Genomic DNA, 20,000 nt, shown 5'->3' with positions numbered 1-20,000 from the left:
TTAACAAGCCTTGCCACGTTCAATCTCAGTACAGTGTGCATCATTTTGCTAGAGTTTCTAGGGGTTGCATTACATTTTTCCTCAGAATGGTGTGCAACTAGCCTAGAAATCTAGCCAGGGTCGTCTAGCAACTCTCTGTTGGCATGTGAGCTGGAAAAACCAAACTCTAGTCAGGCCAATCACATCGTGTATAGAGTCGGTGGGCGGGGCTTAACATAATGACGGCAGAGTTGCGACGGTTCCGCGTGAATTCCCTGCTACTTGAAAACAAAGAAGATGGCTGCTATAAAAAAGCAGAAACTATGAATTATTTTGACTAATAGTTGAGATCAGAGGATGTTGAGTGGATCACAGACTGGTTTATGTCAAAGTTTAGTCCAGAGACTGCTACAGTGGGGCTCGAAAGTTTGGGCACCCCAGGTAAAAAATTTCTATTAATGTGCATAAAGAAGCCAAGAAAAGATGGAAAAATCTCCAAAAGGCATCAAATGACAGATTAGACATTCTTATAATATGTAAAAAAGAAATTAGATTTTATTTCCATCATTTACACTTTCAAAATAACAGAAAACAAAAAATGGCGTCTGCAAAAGTTTGGGCAACCTGCAGAGTTTATAACGTGCACCGCCCCCTTTGGCAAGCTGAGACCTGACAGTGTCATGGATTGTTCTCAATCATCGTCTGGAAAGACCAGGTGATGTCAATCTCAAAGGTTTTAAATGCCCAGACTCATCTGACCTTGCCCCAACAATCAGCACCAAGGGTTCTTCTAAGCAGTTGTCTAGAAAACTGAAACTGAAAATAGTTGACGCTCACAAAGCAGGAGAAGGCTATAAGAAGATAGCAAAGCGTTTTCAGATGCCAATATCCTCTGTTCAGAATGTAATTAAGAAATGGCAGTCATCAGGAACAATGGAAGTTAAAGCAAGATCTGGAAGACCAAGAAAAATATCAGACAGAACAGCTCACAGGATTGTGAGAAAAGCAAGTCAAAACCCACGTTTGACTACACAATCCATCCAGAAAGATCTGGCAGACACCCTAGTTGGAGACACTGGATACTTGAACAAATATGGTCTTCATGGAAGAGTCATCAGAAGAAAACCTCTTCTACGTCCTCACCACAAAAATCAGCGTTTGAAGTTTGCAAGTGAACATATAGACAAGCCTGATGCATTGTGGAAACAAGTTCTGTGGACCGATGAGGTTAAAATAGGACTTTTTGGCCAGAATGTGCAAAGGCACGTTTGGAGAAGAAAGGGTCAGAATGTAATGAAAAGAACCTCTGTCCAACTGTTGAGCATGGGGTGGATCAATCATGCTTTGGGGTTGTATTGCAGCCAGTGGCACAGGGAACATTTCACGAGTAGAAGGAAAAATGGATTCAATAACATTTCAGCAAATTTTGGACGCTAACTTGATGCCATCTGTGAAAAAACTGAAGTTAAAGAGAGGATGGCTTCTACAAATGGATAATGATCCTAAACACACCTCAAAGTCCACGGTGGATTACATCAAGAGGCGTAAACTGAAGGTTTTGCCATGGCCTTCACAGTGACCTCAACAGAAATGGTGTGTCTATGGATCTATGGATAGACCTTAAAAGAGCCGTGCGTGACAGACAGACCAGAAATCTCATGGAACTGGAAGACTTTTGTAAGGAAGAATGGGCGAAGATACCTCCAACAAGAACTGAGACTCTGTCTGCTGTGATACTTTCCAAAGGGGGCGGTACAAGGTATTAAACTCTGCAGGGTGCCCAAACTTTTGCAGACGCCATTTTTTGTTTTCTGTTATTTTGAAAGTGTAAATGATGGAAATAAAATCAAACTTTTTTTGACATATTATAAGAATGTCTAATCTGTCATTTGATGCCTTTTGGAGATTTTTCCATCTTTTCTTGGCTTCTTTATGCACATTAATACAAATGTTTACCTGGGGTGCCCAAACTTTCGAGCCCCACTGTATGAATGCTATAAAACTGAATAAAACACCCACAATTCAGTGAAAGTAATCATTTATTTTACCTGCAAAGAACGCACGGGTCCCATACAACGTACATCCAGTTTATTTTGGGGCATTTTGGTTGAAAGAAACCCAGATTTCTGAAATAAACAGTCCTTCCAGAAGAAGTTTTTTTGTGATTGTTTTGGGCTAAAATCCTTGATTATCCATCACGTTTTCTTAAAAAATATGATGGAATATGCAGGAACTTTTTAAAACTGTGGTTTCATCGTGGCTGCATGTCTTCCCCCCCTCTCTCCTCTTCTCACCTAGCTGTCCTGTCTATTAAAGGCGGAAAAAGCCCAAAAAAATAATCTTTAAAGATCTTCCTGTCTGGTCTAGTCTCTCACCAAAAACACAGCGATGGCTCCCCCGGTGAAGAATCCCGCCAGGACGTCCCCCCAGTGGTTGCGGTACTCGGCCACCCGCACCACGCCCACCAGCATGGCCAGGCAGAGCAGCGTGAGGCTGATGGTGGGCTTGGTCAGCCGCGTGCCTTTGGTCTTGAACACTAGAGTCACGTACATCTGCAGAGAGGCAGACAGGAAGGGCGCGCACAGCAGGGACACACACACACACACACGCACACGCACACGTGCACACACACACACACACACACGCACACACACACACACACACACACACACACACACACACACACACACACACACACACACACACACACACACACACACATACACACAAGCATGTTTGCATCATTACAGCCTGACAAGGCTTTTCAAAAACCAGGCTAAATATAATGTGTACAAAGCCTAAACATTAGCCATGTTTCCATCCACATGTTTTTATGCAAATGTAGTAATATTGAATGGAAAATGCCTTAGGCCTCCTGCAAACTGACTGCGTGGCGTGAGCGTGGCGTGTCAGCTGCGTGTCAGCTGCGTGTCAGCTGCGTGGTGTTTTCTATGTCTTTAACACCAGAAAGGTGTCTGACTGCTGCTGCTGCTGCTGCTAGTCTTGTCTGGACACATGGATGTTTCCCATAAACATAAACATAAATATATTCTGATCTGATTACAACAAAGACAACGTCAGCAGTATTGACGTTGAAATAGGCTCCAGAATATTTCCTTCTGGACTGACAGGTGACATATTAGAAAATCAATAATTATTTATTTTTAAATGACATTTATATCTGCATTATATCAAAACCTCGAGACTTTCAAACATCAACATATCATTTATTAATATGTATTAGTGTCATAATAACATATAAACATCTTTTGTGTTCTATGTTGTCTGGAGACGCTTCCAACACGCTGGCGTGTGGCGTGAATAATAGGCGTTGTCTTACTTCTAGCATGCACGCGTTTTCGGCGCGGCTCGAGCCGCGCCTGATACGTACGTGTCACGCAGGCGGTGTGCACGCTCTAACCTGTTAACATGGGAGACAAAATATAAGCGGACATGCCACACAGCTGACACGCTCACGCCACACAGCCAGTGTGCAGGAGGCTTTATGTAAAGAGTAAAATTCAGTTGCATTTCATGAATATCGACGTAAAGTTTGTGCGGTCCATCTCATCGGATTTTCTGTTAAATCGGTAAACGGCTTCTCAGATGGTTTCTGTGGGGCGTGAGGTCATACATTAACGGAAGCGCCGTGTATGTGCTCCGGCGTGCTCAGACCTACCACTGTGTACACGGCAGAGTACACGCTGAGTGCTGCGTCCTTGGACGGGAAGGATTTCCGCGCTGACATGACGGTCAGCGGGTTTCCTGTGCAGGCGCGGCGCTCGCCGATGTACTGCATGGTGGACTGGCAGCCCAACGCTGTGTAGTTCGGTCGGCAGGCAGACAGGAAGTGAGGTGTCTGGTTTCCTGTCACTACCTGGCCGGCGTTGGCGAAGATGGTGGTGGTGAACAGGCCGAAGGCATAGACACCTGGGGAGGAGAGTTGGGGGTGAAGGATATAAAACAGTGTACACCTTTTTCTCGGTTTCCAGAATCTCTAAGGAAATCTTTAAAACTAAAGCACCATCTGATTGGATGCCTTGCCCACTTCACTTAGATCAGTTACTTCATTTGTTTTGTTTAAGGCATCTGTCTTTAATTATTTACAATGAACCTGCTTTTGTTTCTAACTTGACATATTACTATTTTATGAGTTGGCTCCTGTCATATTTGGGATGTATGCAAATGTAATGTGTTGTTACTTGTGTGTATATGGGGGAGGAGGGGATCAGTTGTTGTTGGAGCAGTCAGGCTTGGGAGTGATGTGTGTATTTGTGAATGTATTTTGTGTTTTGCATTTACTATTTAATTGTTTTAAGGACCCCCTTCATCTCAAGGGGTTATCCTACTAATAAAAAAGGGTTAGGGGTAGGGGTTAGGGTTAGGTGTGTTCGGATCCCAGAAGCCTCCCCACGCGTCCGACGACTACGTGGTTAGGGTTAGGGGTAGGGAGTAGGGGTAGGGGTTAGGGGTAGGGGGTAGGGGTTAGGTGTAGAGGGTAGGGGTTAGGGGTAGGGGGTAGGGGTTAGGGTATCTAAGTGTTCGTTGTTAAGATAATTTGTATGGGAGTTGAAGCTAGAGGTCAGAGGTTAGGGCCCAGGTGGGATAGGGTTAAGATAAGGGTAAGGAGTGAAGGGAAAGGTTTAGGGGTCAGAGAGATGAAAAGAAAGAGAAAGAGGAAGGGTTAGGGGGGTTAGGGGTTAGGGTAAATTAAAGAAAACCCCACAGCCACAGGTGAGGTTTTGATGCACAAACCACTAAATGGAAGCAGCATCCCCAAAGCATCTCAGCCCCTCCTTGAAGTCCCTCCACTCACAGGTATCTAAGTGTTTGTTGTTAAGATAATATGTGTGGGAGTTGAAGCTAGAGGTCGGGGGTTAGGGGTTAGGGGTTAGGGGTAGGGGTTAGGGGTTAGGGTTACTCTAAAAAAGGCAAAGAGACAAAAGGGAGGACAAAAGTTTATAAAGATATATCAGAAGATATAGTAAGGCACAAAATATTTTGGAACGATTTCGGAGAAGTGGTATAAAACAACAAAAGGCAAAGAGACGGGGGGAGGGTGTTTAAAGATATATCAGAAGATGAAGAAAGGAAGAATAGATGTTGGAATGAGATAAAAACGGGTGATAATAAGTTTTTCTTTCCTAAAATAGCTGCAACACATTTTTATCAGCTAAGGTGTGAAATTGCAACGAGAAGCCTCCACCTCACCTCGTTCGGCTCAGGCTACTTAGTATTCACGAGTGTCTTCCTGCCATGATTGTGAATATCTAACCTCCAAGATTATATCACAGTTCATCAGCCAATTAACAGCTACAATACGTGCACAAGCTCTGCTAGACAAACTCTGAAGTGAAGCGGGTCACGTTCTCACAAGTCTACCTTCCCTTTTATGCTTTCTTGATCTTTTTTTTTAGTTAGCCTCTTGCGCTTTCTGTTAAAACCAAACACTTAGACACAGATATGTCCATTTCACAGGAAGGGCGGTGTAATACAAAACACGTGTTCACCTAGGAAGCGTATGATGCGCCTCAGTAAGGGGTTGAAGTAGCAGCAGTCTGCGGTGACAATCGTCTTCTCCTGGGTTCCCTCTGCCTTGGTGAAGAAGGCACACAGCTCTCCAATGACAATCTGCACGCACAAGAAACAATGTGCACATTTAATTAATTAGACACCTTACTTATAGATAGACATGTATTGATCCTTTCAGAAATTCATCTTGCACCATACAGCTCATCAGATAGACAGACAGACAACAGACCATAGACAACAGACAACAACAGGACCACTGAAACCCTCCATCCCCCCCTGCCCAACAACAATACACAACACCAAGTATCTCTACATTATAAAATAGTAAAGTACAGTGTCATTAGCACCAGTGGGCTTTCAATAGTACAGTGCCATATCATCAGTGACATTTTAATAATATAGTGCAGTATTATCACATGGAAAGGATCAAGTTATTTCCCCTAACTTATCAGTAGTGTAATGATGGTAGGAATGGATGATTTGCGAGCCCGTTTGGCACCCTATATCTTCTGCCTGATGGCAGCATCTCATGTGCCTGGAATAGGGGATGTAGCCCGTCACCACAAATTGCTTGTCCTTTCCTCACCACCCTGGATTTGCAGATCGTAGTCAGAGAATTAAACTGATGTCCAGCAATCTTGCGGGTCATGTTAACTATATTATCATCTGTCTTATTAAAGCCTAACTCTCGCCAAAATCCAACCTAGGGTCTTTTTGTGAATGTACCCGAGTCAAACTTTCGTTTAAAAGCATATTTAGGACGGAAACGCCACTTTTAAGATGTACCGTATTCTGGTTTTTGGGTCAAATGGCCTTTTGAATGGGAGAGCTAGGGGCGCTACGATGCTAGCCTCAAAATATCTGTTTATAGACCACTAAGAAGGCTCGACACAACATGAGACTTTGCTCCAAGTATCACCAGGGACTCTACACCTTAACTCCACCGGTGACCAAGATATCCTAAATCTGGGGCTCCTTGTTTTGATGTCGACTCGTTGTGACTGCCGAGGTGGTAGCAGCCGGAAACAACAAGAGCTACGTGAGTTGTTAAAACCTTTTTTAGTAAACTCTGAACACAACCAATGTTGTCAGTGCTGTGGTTAAGGTGTAGAGTCCCTGGTGATACTTGGACCAAAGTCTCATGTTGTGTCGAGCCTTCTTAGTGGTCTATAAACAGATATTTTGAGGCTAGCATCGTAGCGCCCCTAGCTCTCCCATTCAAAAGGCCATTTGACCCAAAAACCAGAATACGGTCCATCTTAAAAGTGGCGTTTCCGTCCTAAATATGCTTTTAAATGAAAGTTTGACTCAGGTACATTCACAAAAAGACCCTAGGTTGGATTTTAGTGAGAGTTATGCTTTAAAGGAGACCTATTATAACACCGTTTCCAGATTCACACTCTTGTTGTGTTTCTACTAGAGATGGTCCGAATTTTCTGCTTACCGATTCCAATACCTGAACTTGGGTTTCGGCCGATATCGTGTACTGATCTAACAGGTGTATGATATTATCCCTAAATGGAGGTGATATGATTTCTATCTTTGTTGTACTCAAGTTAAACTTTTGGTGAAAGATGAACAAACACAAACAATGAACGCTACAGAACTTTGGACTATTTTATTATTAATTGTTTTAAACATGCTTATCCAGCTATACGCATATACTGTTTGTCAAGCTTCTGTGTTACTGATTGCCATGTCAAATTCCTGTGCGTCTGCTAATGCATTTGGCGAAAAAAGTGATTCTGATTCTGAACTTTTGGCCGGGCGGGGCTTATGACCTCTACTGCAGACAGCCACCGGGGGCGATCCCGATGTTTTGGCTTCACTTATACAGTCTAGAAATCAACTCCTGGTCCCAACCCAGAGCGTTAAAAAAGTGAAGCCAAGTGGGCCTGACCAAGAGTCAGTATTTGACGAGTTAGAGAGAGAATATGTTGGGAAAGCAGGACGACGATAGCCTGACAAGCCAGCCCCACATCCAGATGTTGGGTCTGGGAACTCTCCATTGGCTGGGCTCAATCCGGGGGGCGGGATAAACGGTTGTCTTTAAATTCCCTCTAAACACAATAGGATAGCGCTACAACCAATCAGAGCAGAGCTAGCTGATAGATTACACTTTAAACTCTGAACACGTCTTCCTTTTTTAAGAATGACTTCAGGGCCGTTCTTTGTTCTTTTTTCAAAGAAAAGCTGAACTCCAAGTCTTCCAGAGACGCTGTTCACCAGCAGCAGCAGCAGCCATAAGCCCCGCCCACCCACTCTATACACGATGTGATTGGCCTGACCAGAGTTTGGTTTTTCCAGCTCTCAAGCCAACAGAGAGTTGCTAGACGACCCTGCTGCAGATTACATCTGCTGCCTCTAGGGGGGTCTAGATTTCTAGGCTAGGACAAAGAACTACAGAAAGAGAAACGGAAAACAGAAAGGCACAGCAGAGAGAGAGACAACTTGATGAAAATGATCGTGTTTTCAGTCAATCTCATGCTTCTGGGCTTTTCAAAGCAGCCCCAGCTGAGTCAAATGAATTAATAGCATGCAGGGTCCCAGTCAGTGCAGCAGCGCTGTGAAGTACGTGCCCAACCGAGTGTTTTCTTCAATCAATGAAACGCAACCCTACAAACACCGATACGAGCATACAATCAAAAGCTGAGGGGGATAAATCAGTAGCTTCAAATCCGGCAATGCACCAGTGGACAACCATTTATGGAGCAATTAAAGACAACATAGCGGCTGTTTCCATGGGGATTGCATGGCTGGGGATGGTTTGAGCATGTGTAATATTACAAAATGTGAAGTAATGGTAGTGTGCCGTCACTCACGGACAAGTGCTCTTGAACATTTTGCCTTGGGGCGAAGCTGTGAAGCAGCACTACTACGCCTTTTTGTCCAATGCTGTTATTCAATGTGAATGTTTGTCCTGTGAAAGTCAGTCATAAAGTCGCCCACAGCTTTTAAAAGCGACACACTTAACCCCACCACTTCTCCAGTGATTTACCCTCTAAAATATCTCACACAATTACTGCGTCCTCTTACTGTCCAGCAGAGATGGGAGTAAGTTGCAAATGGGCAAGTCACAAGCAAGTCTCAAGTCTCAAGTCTTAACCTTCAAGTCTCAAGCAATCCAAGTCATTTTCTGCGACAATCAATCAAGTCAAGTCATAACTTGGGTCAGCCCATCTCACGGCAGTTCGTGAAATGGTTACGTTATTGAATCTATTGATTCGTGAAGAGGACACGATTATGTCGTTTTTTTTGTGGGGTGATTAGGACTTTTAATTAAATGTATTTAAATGGGAAGCATATGTCGCGATCACAGCACGACAACGGTAGGGAGTAGTAAAAGCAGAAAATCTGCGTAGGGAGGTTGGTCGGGGGGGTGGATGGGTCAAACAACACAGGACTTTCACCCAGGAGACCGGGGATGGCGTCCTGCGTGTTGCAGTTCCTTTCAGCGTTAATCTCTTCCTAACCACAACCGTCCCGTTGTTGTCGTTGTTTCATTCCCCCGTTGTTGCGTCCCCCAGAGCAGCTCAGTGTCATTGCAGTTTGTGAAATGGTCACGTCGAAAGGTCTGCGACGCGTCATCATATCAACGGGTTCCTGCACATGCAACAGCACTAAAATCACAAAGTTAACTCCTCCTCAATATCAGAGGGGAAAGAATATATATTTATTAAACAGAAAGTCAAGTCATGTGACTCAAGTCTAAGTCAAGGCGAGTCTTTTATGAATGTTTATCAAGCAAGTCTCAAGTCTTTTTTTGCTGTCAAGTCATGTGACTCGAGTCCCCCATATCTGCTGTCCAGCCACCATAATCCACATGAATAGGAAGCTCTGACCCCGAAATCCCACGATACCTTGTGTCTTTAGCTGCAGGCTACCGGTAAGCTAACGTTACCCTGTGTCTTTAGCTGCAGGCTACCGCTAAGCTAACGTTACCCTGTGTCTTTAGCTGCAGGCTACCGGTAAGCTAACCTTACCCTGTGTCTTTAGCTGCAGGCTACCGGAAAGCTAACGTTACCCTGTGTCTTTAGCTGCAGGCTACCGGTAAGCTAACGTTACCCTGTGTCTTTAGCTGCAGGCTACCAGTAAGCTAACGTTATCCTGTGTCTTTAGCTGCAGGCTACCCGTAAGCTAACGTTATCCTGTGTCTTTAGCTGCAGGCTACCCATAAGCTAACGTTATCCTGTGTCTTTAGCTGTAGGCTACCGGTAAGCTAACGTTACCCTGTGTCTTTAGCTGCAGGCTACCCGTAAGCTAACGTTATCCTGTGTCTTTAGCTGCAGGCTACCGGACAGCTAACCTTACCCTGTGTCTTTAGCTGCAGGCTACCGGTAAGCTAACCTTATCCTGTGTCTTTAGCTGCATGCTACCAGCCAGTAAGCTATGCTGTGTCTGTTTTTTGTTTTTTTCTTTGAACGTGTGCAAGTAAGCGGGGATGGAGAGAGACAAAAACTACTGGGGGAATCGCCGATTCTGCTTTTGATGTCGATAGTCAAAAAGAAACACCCCTAAAGAAAATATAAATCAGAAAGTTGAAGAGTAAAGAAAGAAAGACGAACAGTGATGGGGTTGGGAGTGATACTGCAAGGGTGAATTATTCATGCGTGGAGGCAGCCATGTGACTCATGGAGCACATTATTTCGACCAACATTCCCAAATTATCTCTCTTCACTGCAGTGGTTTCAGCTTTCCGTCTCTGCCAAGGATTCATAGATAAATCTGACGACGGTTGTCGCTGCGGTTTAGGACCGAGTGGATTATAATTCCTGGGAATTAAACTGCCCGTCCAGTCAACACTGATGATGCAGAATGATTTCTAGAAAAAGCAAGAAGGGCTTTCAGATTAGGAAAATATGTGTATTACATGCATACTTGCATGCATGATTAAGGAGCAGAACAGGAGAAAGCAGTGAAGGAATGAAACATTAATACACAAATAAAACCTGATTATCTCTGCGTGCATGCACACACAACGTCACGAGCACAGAAGCCATTTTCTGCTCCGTGTGTGTAAGTAATGAGATCTCGATTTGTGTCAGTGGGTATTAGTCAAATGTGAGAGTGTATTCAGAGCCAGGACAATGAAGGGGAATGTTTTACTCAGAGCCATGAGATGAATGAAGAGGACTGTGGAGATGACAGAGAAGCCCTGAGAGGAGGAGAGGAAAGACAGCAGGAATGGATGAGAGGAACACTACAGGAAGAGAAGGAAATATTTTATATTTCATTATTTTACATATCATTTTATAAATCAGAAGATATGCACATTCAGAAGCTGGAGAGAAGAAAGGCAGGATATATTGTCATTCTCCACATGATTATGATCTCAACAAGCTTCTGAAAGGATTTAATTACTGTGTAGAAACAGCTTTACTAGTGTGGTTCCTGTACTTTAAAGCTACGAGTTAGGGTTGGGCATTGTTTGGGTTTTTTCCGATACCGGTTGCTAAAACGCTTCAGAATGGTGCCTGACCCGATACTTTAAAAGATATAAGAACAAACGACAGTCGTGACACGGCTTGTTTATTGCTAAAGCCATATGGTCAAATTGAAAATATTTATTTAAAATGTAATAACAGTAACTAATTTCACCAGTCAACAGCTGCTAAACAACAACAAATAACAGATGGCAGAAAGGTACTTTACAACCACATTAAAGGGGCGCTACGCAGTTTTGGCCATTTCTTGGCTGTTTTCTCTCTTTTTGCTGGCAGGTTTCTCTATAGAGCCCCCCCCCTACAGGTTTCTCTACAGAACCCCCCCTACAGGTTTCTCTATAGAGCCCCCCCTACAGGTTTCTCTATAGAGCCCCCCCCCTTACAGGTTTCTCTATAGAGCTCCCCTACAGGTTTCTCTACAGAGCCCCCCTACAGGTTTCTCTATAGAGCCCCCCCCTACAGGTTTCTCTACAGAGCTCCCCCTACAGGTTTCTCTATAGAGCCCCCCCCCCCATGTTTCCTCGTGTCTGACTCCTCTCTCGGTCAACTGCATCAGTCGAAGTCTGCATTGTCATTCGGTCTGGTTTCGGTACCCAACCCTGCTAAAGACGGGACAAACAGCCTGCCATGCCATCATGGTGCGGTGATGATGTCAATACAGTTGCAAGGACAAATGAAACATTTTGGAATAAGTGTGACTGATGGCACTGCAGCAGAGCAGAGAGATGCAGATTGCTTCCATTAGTGTCTCCTTCTGCAAACAGCAGCTGACTCTGTTTAGTGATCAAATAAAGTGGCCAAAATAAAACATAAATGTCTGGCTGAGTTTTGACTAGGGCAGTCTGATGTGTGACTGTCTCTTTTCAGGGGATTTAATGAAGGTAAACAGCGGACGACCGCACGTAAATGCCACTGCGCTGTCCTTCATGACTCAACTAAAGAAAGAGGGCTCTCTACCACTCAGCACGGGATAGTCAACATTCATACCGTAGGCATATATACATATGAATTAGTTAGTTCCACCTGGTTCCTTATAACTAAGCCTGAGCTCTGGTTGGGAAAATGTAGCTGGTTATGCAGGCTTAAAGACACAGAGTGATGCATGATATTAAAGTTGGATTTCTGGTTTTAATGTTTTGTTGTAATGTTTTACTTTCTCCTATATCATATTTTCAGAATTCTGAAACAAGGCTTGACTTTTTATTTATTATATATTTATTTTTTGGTGTGTATATGTCTCCAATCCTCTGGTAAACTAAAGACATTTGTGGAACTGTATAATGTGAATGTGAAGCAGGGTGCTGCTGCACACGTATGTACTGTACAACTGTCACTGGATAAATGAAGGTTAAAGTAAAAATATAAGAAAATATATATATATATACAATGTATATATGCAATACAGTGTTTGCAGTGATAGATTTACTAAACCATAATCTTTTCTACAACACTTCTACATTTCAGGTGTTGAGACTCCACCATTTAATCCATCCATTATTAATCCATCCATTATTAATCCATCCATTATTATATAACAGCTAATTTAGGAATCATGCATGACATATTTTTAAATTCCAACTTTGTATAAATCTCAGGACTCAGGTCTTCATTTTCCTACGTCCAGGCAACGCTCCCTCTAATGCTCTTTGAAATGTTTGTTTTTTTTATTCTGGGGTGTTGTAGTTCTTTCTTTCGCTATAGTCCACATATAATTTGTATATGATTATTATTTCTCCTCGTCGCTTTTATTCAATACATACATATATTTACGTTGCAAGTACTTTTGTGACTCTGCATTTTGTTGTACTTTTATCAGGGATGCACCGAATCCAGGATTCGGCATCGTCTGAATATTGGGCTTTTTGACGGGGTTGGGTTTCTGCTGAACCCTACGCTGTCACTCCGCGCTACGCTGGTCGCCGTAATGACGGCGCCGTTGATTACAGGAAGGTATTGACGTAGGTGGAGCTTCAATGCAGCAGGCTGAGAGGAAGTGGAAATGGAACTGGTGAGCAGAAAAAGGGTTGTTTGGCAGTACTTTCAGTCAAAAGAAGGCCATTCAAGTCCAGCTACATGTTCAATCTGCAATGCTGATTAGTCTGGTGGTGGCGAGGACCCTAAACAATACACAACATCACCGCTGTTACAACATCTGGTATGAAACATCTGGAAGAATACGAGCTGAGCATGAAGGAATCTACAGACAGCAGCCAGAATGCAGCAACTTCAGGTACGGCAAAGGAAGGACAGTCACTGTTTACTTCATTAATGTGTTGACTGTGTTCGGTTGCGGATTCGGGAGAATCTTAACCAGCGGATTCGGTATTCGACCGAACCCCAAAAATCTGGATTGGGTGCATCCCTAACTTTTATGTTGGGATATATAGGTCTTAAATTTCATTCATAAAGGTCTTACATTTGACTTGGCAAAACCTGCAGAAACTCTGGAGAAACTCTGATGCAGAGAATGCTAAACTTTATACTCCAAGAAAAATATCTTGATGAAGTAAGCTGTTGTTTTGTACACACCAAGTGCAGAACCATCTCTGTGAAGTGCAGCACTGCAGCCATAACACCTAACGCCTAATGCCTAATGCTTCTGACAACATGCGGAAGGTTATTCATGTGTGAAGTACAAAGAGATTCCTAGCTGTCACAAGTTTTCCATTATCTGTTATCATCTACAGCAACCTTAATCTCCGCAAAGCAGTGTAATGCAACGTGTGATTTTGGCTAATGGATGATACGAGAGACACGGCACCTGTCTGAGTGCATCAGGATCACCATCACCTTCACCTTTTACTCACGGGGCTTCTCACCAGGACTTTCAACGGATGCTAACAGGAGACTGACTGAAAAACACAGACAGGACCCAGACGACTGCGTGGCCTTCTATCCACTGACATGATGACGGATGACGACTGAGAAAAGAACAAGAATGATCTAGGTCACGGATGGATGGGCACGCAGCACATAAAAGCAAACACAGATGCATTCACAAGAGCCGAGGGCATGCACACAGACATTACTGCGTCTACTGAAACAGAGACGTGTGCAAAAGCACACACACAGATCAAAATATCACATGCAGGGACAGCAATGCCCTTGTTCCCTTCAGCAAAGTGCACAACGTTAATTGAATTTATTTAAAAGATAAATGGTGTAGAACACTAAAGATTACATATATTTCTTATTTATATATCTTGCAGACTGGACTTGAACTTGGAAATGAACTGAGCCATTTATCCTTTTTTATGACCAAGAAGATTATTAAAGGAGACTTCCAGTTGATTCCCCCCCGTAGCTCTGTTGTGTGTAAACGTGGAGAGCTGTCAGTAGAGAAGAACTAAACCTACACCGTGTTCTCCTCCTGCTAGCATTAGCACCCAGCAGGCTGAAACAGGGCAGGTTTTAAACCTGTTTTAGCCTCTAAACATGCTGGAGATGTCGTTCCAAGTGTCTCCCCATGTGCAGTGATTCCTTCTGAGGGAACACAGGGACTCTGACTGCAGGAGATGTGACAGAAAGACATGAACGTTGTTAATCCAGCTCTGTTTAGTTCTGGTGTTGAGACGATAAGACGAGTGTTTAGGGACCGTCTGCAAACTACAACACCGAAAAGAGATGCAACAATATTTTTGTTGTGTTCATTTTATTCTTTTTATGTTTTTTTTTCAGCACTTTGGTCAACTGTTGTTTTAAATGTGCTCTATAAATATGGTGGTGATGGCACAGTGGATATGACTGCAGAACGACAGCTCCGGCGATCTGCAGCCCTCCGGAGCAGATACCATGTTTTATTATTTGTGTCACTGTCATTAGTTATACAGTTGATTCATTTCAGTGGATGTTTGCAGGTATATGATGATAAAACAATAAATATTAGTATGTTCTTTGTGTCTATAGTCTTTGAACTCTCACATGAATCCAGGAGTGAGATGGCTGGGGGGGGGGGCAGCGTTTGAAAAGATGTCATATAACAGGTTTGCCAGATTGGCTGTCTAGACTAGACAGTCCTTCCAGAAACATGCTGAGTTTTTTTGTGATTGTTTTGGGCTAAAATCCTTATTTGTCACGTTTTTCTTTAAAAATGTGATGGAATATGAGGGATATTTATGCAATATTATGCAATGAAATTGTGGAAACTTTTTAAAACTGTGGTGTCATCGTGGCTTCATCGCGGGGTTTGCAGCTTTTAGATGATGTTCACGTCACGTAATGACATCACTTCATAACGTCACTTCATCACGTCACTTCATCACGTCGCTTCATAACGTCACTTCATCACGTCTCTTCATCACGTCGCTTCATAACGTCACTTCATCACGTCACTTCATCACGTCTCTTCATAGCGTCACTTCATCACGTGGCTTCATCACGTCACTTCATCACGTCGCTTCATAACGTCACTTCATAACGTCACTTCATAACGTCGCTTCATAACGTCGCTTCATAACGTCGCTTCATAACGTCACTTCATCACGTCACTTCATCACGTCACTTCATAACGTCACTTCATCACGTCACTTCATCACGTCTCTTCATCACGTCACTTCATCACGTCACTTCATAACGTCACTTCATCACGTCACTTCATCACGTCTCTTCATCACGTCACTTCATCACGTCACTTCATAACGTCACTTCATAACGTCACTTCATAACGTCGCTTCATCACGTCACTTCATAACGTCGCTTCATAACGTCGCTTCATAACGTCACTTCATCACGTCGCTTCATCACGTCCCTTCATAACGTCGCTTCATAACGTCGCTTCATAACGTCGCTTCATAACGTCGCTTCATCACGTCGCTTCATCGCGTCACTTCATCAGCGTCGCTTCATCACGTCACTTCATAACGTCGCTTCATCACGTCGCTTCATCACGTCAGCTTCATCACGTCAGCTTCATAACGTCGCTTCATCAGCGTCGCTTCATCGCGTCGCTTCATCACGTCACTTCATCACGTCAGCTTCATCACGTCACTTCATAGCGTCGCTTCATAACGTCACTTCATCACGTCGCTTCATAACGTCGCTTCATCGCGTCGCTTCATCGCGTCGCTTCATCACGTCGCTTCATCATCGTCGCGTCACTTCATAGCGTCACTTCATGCGTCGCTTCATAAAGCTTCAGCGTCACTTCATAACGTCGCTTCATCACGTCGCTTCATAGCGTCACTTCATACGTCACTTCATCGCGTCACTTCATCACGTCGCTTCATAGCGTCACTTCATAGCGTCACTTCATCACGTCACTTCATCCGTCACTTCATCGCGTCACTTCATACGTCGCTTCATGCGTCACTTCACCGTCACTTCATCGCGTCACTTCATCAAATCGCTTCATAGCGACTTCATCGCGTCACTTCATAGCGTCGCTTCATCACGTCGCTTCATAGCGTCGGCTTCATCACGTCGCTTCATACGTCGCTTCATAGCGTCGCTTCATCAGCGTCAGCTTCATCGCATAAAGCTTCATACGTCGCTTCATAACGTCGCTTCATCGCGTCGCTTCATAACGTCACTTCATAACGTCACTTCATCGCGTCGCTTCATAACGTCGCTTCATAACGTCACTTCATACGTCGCTTCATCCGTCGCTTCATACGTCGCTTCATCCGTCGCTTCATAACGTCACTTCATCGCATACGCTTCACTTCATAGCGTCGCTTCATCGCGTCACTTCATAGCGTCACTTCATAACGTCGCTTCATAGCGTCGCTTCATAACGTCGCTTCATAACGTCGCTTCATAACGTCACTTCATAACGTCACTTCATAACATCGCTTCATAACGTCGCTTCATAACGTCGCTTCATAACGTCGCTTCATAACGTCGCTTCATAACGTCGCTTCATAACGTCGCTTCATAACGTCACTTCATAACGTCGCTTCATAACGTCGCTTCATAACGTCGCTTCATAACGTCACTTCATAACCTCGCTTCATAACGTCACTTCATAACGTCACTTCATAACGTCACTTCATAACGTCACTTCATAACGTCACTTCATAACGTCGCTTCATAACGTCGCCTCATCACGTCACCTCATAACGTCGCATCATATCGTCGCTTCATAACGTCGCTTCATAACGTCACTTCATAACGTCGCTTCATAACGTCGCTTCATCACGTCGCTTCATCACATCGCTTCATAACGTCACATATTTGGGACTTTTTTGCAACAAAAATGCGGGGCTTATTTTGCTGTTTTTCTGGAGGGACTGAGATACCAGAGCTTCTATTGTTGCTGGACACCGGAGAGCTCCGCAGCAATTCAGCACACGGCAGATAGTGTGGGACAGGAAGTCGAGCACAGAAACAAAATAAAACATCCGGTTAATTTTCTAAATAAAATAGACCGTGCTCACGCCGGATCATATTTCCCTGAACTACACCTTGAAAACGTCGTAATGGGCGGAGAAAGGCCTGAAGTCAAGTTTGTGGTTCTGTTTATAGAAACTACATCCTGTTATATCGCACGATCATACATGAATTTGCGAGATCTCGTGGGTCCTCGTGACTTCAGCTGTCAGCGATGGCCGCAGCCGTTACGCAACAAATCTGGACCGACGGCGGAGCACGGAGCCGGTCCGCAGCCGTTTCATATACTTAAAGTAGTTTTGAAACCAGTACTTTTACACTTTTACTTGAGTAAAAAGCTTGAGTTGATACTTCAACTTCTACAGAAGTCTTTTTAAACCCCAGTATCTATACTTCTACCTGAGTAATGAGTGTGAATACGTTTGACACCTTTGCATCTCCCGTCTCGTCACACGTTTCCTCATTTCTTTCCATGAAGAACAGAAGTTAAAGGGCAGAGGCGAGAAAGCCTTCACCCATGGCAGCCGGCATCACAGCAACCTGTGCCGGTACTGCCCCCCTGTCCCACCATGGAGCCGACCCTGCCATCTGTCTCTTTAACCCAGGTTAGCAGCAAACTGGCCTCGACTGAGTCAATGTGTGTGTAGTCTGGCCTTGCCAGAGGAAGGTCTTACTAGTCCACACAGCATTCTGGGATGGGAGAAAAACATGCTCTGGTTTATTGGCATTTCTTTAAACCAATCACAATCATCGTGGGCAGGGCTAAGCTCCGGACGGAGCCGCAGTGCCTCTGCTAAATAGTCTCAGGAAGGAGCTTGTTTTGGTGGAACATGTGGACGTTCAAAAGTTGTTTTAGTCGTGCAACAGAAAACTCAGATTGGACAGATAGTCTAGCTAGCTGTCTGGATTTACCCTGCAGAGATCTGAGGAGCAGTTAACCATAGTCCTCACACATCCACCAGAGCAATCATGGAAGTGGAACGTCGTAGAAATAGAGTAATTTGTGCGTGTTTGAAATATGAGACATGGCATGTAGTAACGTCAAAAAAAGAAGATGCACAGCAAAGAAGATTTAAGGCAAAAGCTGAAGTGACAGACAGAAAGGCATTGATCCATGCGTGTGCAGTTGTGCATGAATGTGAGAGTTTTGTGTCTGGGTTGGTGTGAGGTCACGGTTCCTCTGGGTGACGCACAGCACAGTTTCAAGCCGGTCCGCTGACATTATGGCTGAGGATGTGAGGGCACTGAGAGGACAGCTCTGTGACCACCAGGGAAACATGTACGAGCATCTGAAATATGCTCTGAGGTTAACGATAGGACACTACCTTTAAAAAACAGGAGCACGGTAAACCCAAAATGAGAATGCATCACATAAAAGATTTCTCCTTTTTATCTGACATAAAGGGCAGTACAGGGCGTCTGAAACAGGACTAAAACAAAAAACACAGGATCACGTTAACGAATATAGCTGACAAGCTTACTGCTAACACACTATAACTTCCGTTTACAGTGCCGTAGTGGAGGCCAATCTGTCTCAGAAAATAGACAGAAAACCTCTAAAACATGCAAACAACTGACTTCTTTTTGTGAGAGGTGATGTAAATAAGGCGTTCAGACTGCAGGCAAAAGTGGCCCAAATCTGAACACTCAAATCAGACCCAATGTGGCCGTAGTGTGAACAACCAAGGCGGATTTGATGCCACTTTTACATCAATTTACATCGAAATTTGTCACAATTATACGCCGGCTGGAGTTAGTCCTATACACGCTAACAGATAATCAAAAGTTGGCTTCGACATCTGAAAGTTTTGAATAAACAACACAGTCCCACCACTCCTGGCTTTGTCTCTGCATCCACACAGACCTCTGTAGTGAATGTGCAGCCATAACTCTAGTTACTCTACTCATAGTCTCTCTTTCTCTTCATCCTCCTCCTCCTCAGCACCTGCTCATTAATGTTACAGCTGCCATTACACAAACACATTGAAATAAAAGTGAAAATGCTGACTTCCTCCATGACCTCCCAGAAGTCTGGGAGGTCATGGAGGAAGTCAGCATTATGGTTATGGAGGAAGTCAGCATTTCTGATGTCATTGGTATTGGTCTTTTGCGCATGCGGGTCAGTTCGAAACCACAAACAGTTCACCCTGGAATCTGATATAGTCCACATTTTAAAAGGTCATGTGATCAGACAAACAAAGACTCAGATCTGAGCAAAAAATCTGAACTAAGCATTAAGATTTGCGGTGTGAACGTAGCCAAAAGCACCCGACAGGCTGATTGGGTTAGGGTGAGTCCAAATGGACCCGTGTCTGCAGCTCTAGAGGAGCTGCTTCAGGGAATACCACGAGCCCATAAACGCCTGGACATTGTTGGACAAATCAGGCCAGAAAAAACTCAAATTCTACATTTTGTTTGCACACACACACACACACACACACACACACACACACACACACACACACACACACACACACACAGACAGACACAGACAGACAGACAGACAGACAGACACTAAGGTGGAGCAGTATGTCCTGTATGTCCCCACACTACACACACACACACACACACACACACACACACACACACACACACACACACACACACACACACACACACACACACACACACACACACACACACACACAGACAGACAGACAGACAGACAGACAGACACACACACACACACACACACTAAGGTGGAGCAGTATGTCCTGT

At 44.0% G+C, this 20,000-nt stretch overlaps 1 protein-coding gene across 1 annotated transcript in view; it reads right to left on the bottom strand.

The window, feature by feature from the left end:
• plppr2a (phospholipid phosphatase related 2a) overlaps window positions 1-20,000 on the bottom strand; it is a 28,433-nt gene that overhangs the window by 1,468 nt on the left and 6,965 nt on the right. The window contains exons 2-4 of the mRNA XM_078270210.1: window positions 5,490-5,610; window positions 3,659-3,909; window positions 2,355-2,531 (exon numbers count right to left, since the gene is read on the bottom strand). Coding sequence (XP_078126336.1) covers window positions 2,355-2,531; window positions 3,659-3,909; window positions 5,490-5,610 — 549 coding nt within the window. The remainder of the gene's footprint in view (window positions 1-2,354; window positions 2,532-3,658; window positions 3,910-5,489; window positions 5,611-20,000) is intronic.

Source organism: Sander vitreus, chromosome 15 (genome assembly GCF_031162955.1).
Source record: "Sander vitreus isolate 19-12246 chromosome 15, sanVit1, whole genome shotgun sequence".
NCBI lineage: Eukaryota > Metazoa > Chordata > Actinopteri > Perciformes > Percidae > Sander > Sander vitreus.
Note: the sequence above shows the minus strand (reverse complement) of the source record. Positions and strands in the feature narration are given on the sequence as shown.